Genomic DNA, 7,025 nt, shown 5'->3' on the forward strand with positions numbered 1-7,025 from the left:
ATGTTTAAGTTTTGAAAGGAATGTGGAAAAAGATCATGCCATGTTCACACCTTACATTTTTTTATTAACCCAAAACAGAAATAAATTGTTTACTTGTTACATACAAATAGCGTTGTGTTTGTGGTCGTTGGCAGGAACAGATTTAAGTCTTGAAGGCAAATTAGAGCATATTAGCATGACATATTAGTCTTATACAAGGATGGACCTGGATATTTGACCCAAAAATGCTGTAGTGCCTATACAATTTAATTTAAAGGATACATTATTTTGTGATTTACCTGAAAAATTCTAATAAAACAATCTGATGTTGACATATTTTACTGGATATTAAACTTAGATGGCACTTTTTACAGCTGAGAATGAGTCCTTACCAACAATAAATCCAACTGCATTCAAAAGAAGCAGCTGCTTCAACAGTTTTGTTGTTTCCATTTTGTCTTTAGGGCTTTAAACAAAATGCCACTTGTCCACTGTGCAAAAGAAGATATAGAATCACATAAAAATATTAAGATAAATAATAAAAGTATTGACACACTGAAAATAAACCAAATGTAGTGCCAGTTATTTACTTACCTTCTTGAGACACAGGATGTGTGCTGTCGAATGTTGGAGCCTGGAGTATCACACATTAAACAGGGAAGTTACCAAACGCTAATAGTTTGATATGCTATTATTGTGTTTTCTATCATTGTAAAAACAGCAGCATATAAGTTCTCACCGATTCAACCACAGCTCTGGCCTCATCTGCACTGCATTTGAAAGGGCTCTCGCAGCAGGAGATATTTTTGCTGATCAAAAGAGTAAATAGTATTCATTACACTTTACAAAAAAAATGTATATATATACATATACATATGTATATACACATATATACACATATATATATATATATACATATACATATATATATACATATATATATACACATACATATATACATATATATACACATACATATATACATATATATATACATATACATACATATATACATATACACATATATATATACATATACACATACATATATATACATATATATACATATATACATACATATATATACATACATATATATATACACATACATACATATATATATATACATACATATATATATATATATGTATATATATATATATACATATATATATATATATGTATATATATATATATATATATGTATATATATGTATATATATATATATATATATATGTATATATATATATATGTATATATATATATATATATATATATATATATATATGTATATATATATATATATGTATATATATATATATATGTATATATATATATATATGTATATGTATATATATATATATATGTATATATATATATATGTATATATATATATATATGTATATATATATATATATGTATATATATATATATGTATATATGTATATATATATATATATATATATTGTTGAGTTGTAGTGGATTTTATATACACTTGCACATGTAGATAAGAGAGGTTATGTTTTAAATTAATACATAAAGAAAGATATGATCATTAATTTGAGGAATATTCTGAGGAATGTATTATGAAGCATAAGAGGATCACTGTTTTATTATTCTGTTTGTTAATGACAAATGTAAAGATTCATTGTATGATGCATGGGAATGAATGGATGTTTTATTGTTTAGACAATAGTTAAAGGGATGCCGATTGAAACCTGAGATGTTGCTTTTATTCTGTAGGCAGGATAATAGGGTTTTATTCTGAAGGGGAACTTCCTGTCCTTGACCGGAAGTGTGAGCTTTGACCCCCGCTAGTTTATCGATTTGAGGCATTCTTTGAAGTGGCCAATGGAACTAACCTTCAGGTGTGAACCTTATGTCTTATTCGCTGGTCAGCGTAGCATGCTGTGTCTCTGAAAGGTATTTGCATGAATACCTCCACTAACCAATGGGAGCTTAGCTCAGCGAATGGACTGCAAATAAAACTAATTGTGATACGTGAATTTGGTCTCTTACGTGGTGACGCCAGACAGAAACTGTTGGCTAAGTCAGGAGACTGTGGAAGCGAAGCCATGTGAGCGCGTCCGGGCCTGGACCATGTATGTATACAGATGACTCTTGTTTGTTATGATTAAATAATGATTATTATTATATATCTCTGGCTTCGGAGCTTCTTCTTCCAAGCACAAGGTAGCTCGAGACTCTCTGAACTCTTACAATATACACACACACACACACACATCAGAAACTCACTGCAGGAGTTTTACCTCCACCAACTTACCATTCAATCCCGCTGCTACTTGTCTGCTTCTGCACTAGTGCCCTCCAGTGCTCGTGGGTGGACTTAATGACCTCCAGTGCAAAGTCCTATTAAGAGGGCATCAGAGAAAAACTTAGCATTGGATTTCTTAAAGAGCAATCCAATCAGTTTTAGCCACCGAAAAACTATGATTGATTAAATGTCATGTCTTGGCTTTGTAATGTGTTTGGTGTTACAAAAGTTGGTACCTTGTCTTTGAATTGTCCATTGTATCCAAATTGGTTCTCAGGCTTTCCATCAGGCACTTTGTATTTCCTAAACCAGTCGACGGTGGCCTCTAAATGACCAGGCCGACTCTTACAGACGTCCTCTATGCCTGAGAAAAACATAAACGCATTCAGCAGAATAAGAACAGAGGACCAATTTGCACTTTATTTGTTCTGGTATGAATAAGATATGACTCGAGATATGCTTGATTAACACTTGGTATTTGGAATATATCTTAATGCAAAAATGAGAGTATGACGAATATGTATATCCTTATGTAGCATAGTAAGTGTTTAGAAAATATTTTGAAGTGGCAATGCCCCATTAAAACAACATTAGGAGAAGGTTGCAGCTGTATTGTAAACAATGCAGGTTTCAAAATGTTCAGCAACGGCTTTGCAAAATGCTGTATGGAATAAATTAAAAAAGGCATTCACCATGTTAGTTCGGCTTTTAGGATACACACAAGAAACGTTGAATGTAAACAAAGCTGTGTTGACAATAAAAACTCCAAATGGTATGCTCTAAGTTCGGGTTTTAACTAGTCGGAAGTTAATGCCTGAGATGCTTTTTTTTAATTTGGTTTGGCAGCTTATCTTTAAAGGTTTTTTTGCCTCCAGGGACACTGGCATCTTAAACATGACAGTGACATCTAGTGGTGTGGTTTTTCACCCTGTGGCTCACGTTACCACAGTTTCACAAGCATGTCAGAAGCACGGTGGCCCAGGTAACGTGAAAACATTGAAACGTGAAAGGCCCTCTAGCCAGTGTTTGGTTTGTCTGTTGTGGCTACTGTGGAAACATGGCGGTGCAACATGAGTCTGTGAAGAGGACCCACAGCCCATGTAGATATGAAGAGATAATTCTATGCTCACAAAAATGACAACAACTCTTCGTTTCAGGTGATTATAAACTAATGAAAACATAGTTATGTATTGTATTCCAGTTCTACCAATAGGTTCCCCAAAATGCTACACACTGTTCCTTTGATACAAGCCGCTTGTACTTAATTGTCTTATTAGCACATTTGAGATAAAACCCTAATTTTCCTGACCTACGTCAACATGCCAGCAGGTTTCCTGAACTACATTTCTTCAGAATAGAGGATGGGTCAGTGTACGGCAGTTTTTAGATGTTGACTTGTCTATGATCTGTGAAAAGCACCCACTATTCAGGCTTTTGGCATCTGGGTCGTCAGCATTGATCGCGATGACCTTCCAGTCCATTTCCCCCTCATCGATCATGGCCAAGATGCCGAGCACTTTCACTTGGATCACCTGACCTGGAAAGCACACCTGAAGAACAGACCAGCAAATTACAAATAAAGAGTCAAAGGAATCAGTCACACAATTAAGAAATCTTGGAAAAGTCTGTATAAAGTGAATAAAAACATATAATGATATCTACACACACCTAGAGCAGTCTTACCTGGTTGCCGATCTCACAAACGTCAATGGGATCATTGTCACCACAACACTTTGTCTCTTTGTCTGTGTGGTTTGGGTCCTCCCACGTCTTTTCCAAGAAACAGAGACAAAATCAAAATATTCTCACAAATATTTCAATTAACTTCCTGAATAATAATCATTTTTTTATTTTTTATTAATAAAAACAAAATTAATCAAGTCTTAAAATTGCAGCATTATTATTTGTCACTCACTGACTAAAACAGAGTCTGAATAGCTTATTTCATACTGTGCATTTCCTCACCTGTGGTAGCGCCCCATAATTCCAAATGTAACCTTTATGGGGAAATATGTTGGCAACATACCGGAGCTTTCCTTTCTTTACATCTTGTTTGATCGGGTTCAGTGGTTCCTTAGTTGCAATCTGGAAATTGAGGCAATTATGAAGGTGTATGTTTGTATTTATATACAGATAACTCTGTAAAAAGCTCAGTTTAGACTGTTCAGTCAAGCTATTTCTTGGTCACAGTAAGTCAGGAATCATCAACTTAGAGACTCATTAAATAATATATAAAATAGCTGCAGGCTACTGCTATGCTAAATATTTTGAAAATGTGAAATTGATTGTCATTGAACGAAAGTTGACACACGTTATCACTTAAACATATCAATCTCTGCCTTTTTCAAGCAGTAGTAGCTGTAGTAGGAGAATTGCAATAAACAAATTAATTATTTAAAAGGGTGAGGTACTATTGTATACATGGCCTTGTTACCTCCATTTTAGCATTTGACCATCGAGGCACCTCCACAACCATGTTAAAGAGCACCTGGAAGTACAAAAGAAAGCTGGATGCAGTGTATGCTTCATACTACCATTTCAGGTGGTACAACCAACGTTAAATATTGGAATCTGACAGTACCTCACTCTCATTCTTCTTGGGCTTTTTAGTTGGCACATCATTGTCCTGTCAAAAGAAAAATATATAAATATTGGGTTCATATCGTTGAATAGGCAGACAGAATCATTAACTTTCTGCAATAGTCATAAAACAGAAACTAAAACTTCTGCTCTCAAAGAGTTACCTGTTCGGTCTCCGCTATAAGTGAGATGTCATGGAATGGTGAAATGTATTTTCCTCCTGAGGTTTCTAAGAAAAAGAAAAAAAAAGAAATATCACAAATAAAACCTCCAGACAGAACTTTCAGAAGACTGTATTGCACATCAAATGATTAAACTGCAAACAGAAATCACTGGTCAGTATCATCTCTGAATGTTCTAGATGTCGTTGTCACAGCACAACATTGTATGTATGAGACTCCTGCAAACAAGCCCATTTCCAAGCTTCTTTCAGGGCTTTCAGTCACTTCTCACGGTTTTTCTTAACAAACAGAGTTTGCTCATTTGTCACCGATATAGCTCGGACCAATAAGGACGGCTGTCATTGAACAGCTCCAGAAAAGGCTGGTAAGTAGACGACTTCAGAGTTAATTCATGGGGAGTTAGTTTATAATTTTGTCAGTTACAACTTGTATCCTGGCCGTTGTTTTATTGGTTATACTGGATATGATGTACACTACTGATAATGCTACTGAATATCGTCACTTTACCCATATTGGAAACACAGCAATGTGTTATTTTATTCGGTTAATATTGTGCTGCATCATATTAGTATCACCTAATGGAATGGCTCAATTTAATGTGTAACTTCATCTGACAGGAGTGGCTGAATTTTACTGTCGTATTTTCAGCCAGTTCATCAAAAGGTTTTGTCCAGAGATAATAAATACACGTGATCACCCAAACCGGAAGTTGCTTTATACTTAGCCGCCGTGCAGGAAACTGTACTACTGGTGGTGTTTTCACTCTAAAAGCTACGTAGTAAGAGTGCCACGTGCCTGTAAAACCCCGTCCTTGTAAATCAAGGTCACACGTTTACCTTGACCTGGAGGTCGAGCCGTGGTTACCTGTCCGACACCTGGTGCTCAACCGTGACACTATGCAACGCAGAGGACACACAGGTTCCTCCCACGGTGGCGGTGATGAACTTACTAAAATAAATCCGGTAGTCGGGAGAATTGGGGCGTCCTCTCTCCTCCGTTTGATAGTGCATCGTATTTCTAAAATAAAACCGACGAGGAAACGCTGCTGCTTGTGTGACGAGTTTGTTTCGGGAAGCGGAAAACGAGCCGAAAACTGTCGCTGAGCAGCGCAGCAGCAGCGGTCTCATTTCTCCTTCCTCCGGTTCCTGTTTCCCTTTTTCTCCTCCTTCTTCTTCTTCTTCTCCTCCGCTCCGCCACGTCCAGTTGCGTCAAGCCCGCCAGAGTGAAACGGACGCTTCCGGTGATGTGTTTTCACAATAAAAGCAATCCAAGCGGTGCATACTTACAAAATACACTTTAGCACTGTGTGAATGGGTTTGGCCCCATTATTAACTTTTCATAGTTATAGTGTAACAGTGCAACATGTCTCATCCTAGTAATTGGCATTCTCACTGGTGACACACTCTTTGACTTATTTAGCTTTTTACTTGGATTGGAAAGTCTTTCATCCATTAATTTACCCGTTTGATAATTCTTGTCAGATTGGATTTACAAACGCACCCAAAAATGCCTAATGCCTAATTTATACTTCTGCAGAACACATTGCACGGAGCTTAATCACAGCCGGAGAGATGGTTTGCAGATCTTGCAGAGTGACGAGTGACTCACATTCATTGTCTAAGGAGCAGCTCCAGACTTTATACTTGATGACCTCACAAGTTTGAGAATTACTTCTATGCTTTCCGGCTTTGAGAAAGAGAAGCTCATGGTCACAAATATTCTATTAACTTTCCTAGATTATGGCAATAACATAAAGGAATTTTTAATTTAGACGATGTGCACCTTTAATCCTCGTTATATCTTTTCCCTCCTTTCTTTTCTCGTATTTGGTCTTTTTAATTGAGCTATTTCCATCACACGGCTAACATACATGAAAACATGCTCCATGAAGGCACTATGGTTACTTTCTATAGAAGAAGAGCCAGTACAAGAAGTCTGTAGACCTTTTGTCAATAACATTAGGTAAGCACCTGTTTCTTTTTTGTTTTGTTTTTACAAGGTAGTCTAT

General features: G+C 36.1%; 1 protein-coding gene across 2 annotated transcripts; it reads right to left on the bottom strand.

The window, feature by feature from the left end:
- Positions 1–43: 43 nt before the first annotated feature.
- ppa2 (inorganic pyrophosphatase 2) lies at positions 44–6,246 on the bottom strand. 2 transcript variants are annotated; one of them, XM_034540656.1, is made up of 12 exons: positions 5,967–6,246; positions 5,000–5,064; positions 4,837–4,881; positions 4,690–4,743; positions 4,221–4,340; positions 3,939–4,025; positions 3,679–3,805; positions 2,492–2,619; positions 2,265–2,350; positions 719–788; positions 574–613; positions 44–470 (listed from the first exon to the last, which is right to left on the bottom strand). In XM_034540656.1, exons 1-12 carry the CDS (start codon positions 6,142–6,144, stop codon positions 448–450), a joined length of 1,023 nt encoding a protein of 340 aa, XP_034396547.1. In that variant the 5' UTR covers positions 6,145–6,246; the 3' UTR covers positions 44–447. The 2 variants fall into 2 exon arrangements, with proteins under 2 accessions (XP_034396547.1, XP_034396630.1); XM_034540739.1 differs by lacking the exon at positions 5,967–6,246 and adding an exon at positions 5,854–5,939.
- Between the last annotated feature and the right edge of the window lie 779 nt (positions 6,247–7,025).

The sequence above is a fragment of the Cyclopterus lumpus genome, chromosome 1 (genome assembly GCF_009769545.1).
Source record: "Cyclopterus lumpus isolate fCycLum1 chromosome 1, fCycLum1.pri, whole genome shotgun sequence".
NCBI classification, from domain to species: Eukaryota; Metazoa; Chordata; class Actinopteri; order Perciformes; family Cyclopteridae; genus Cyclopterus; species Cyclopterus lumpus.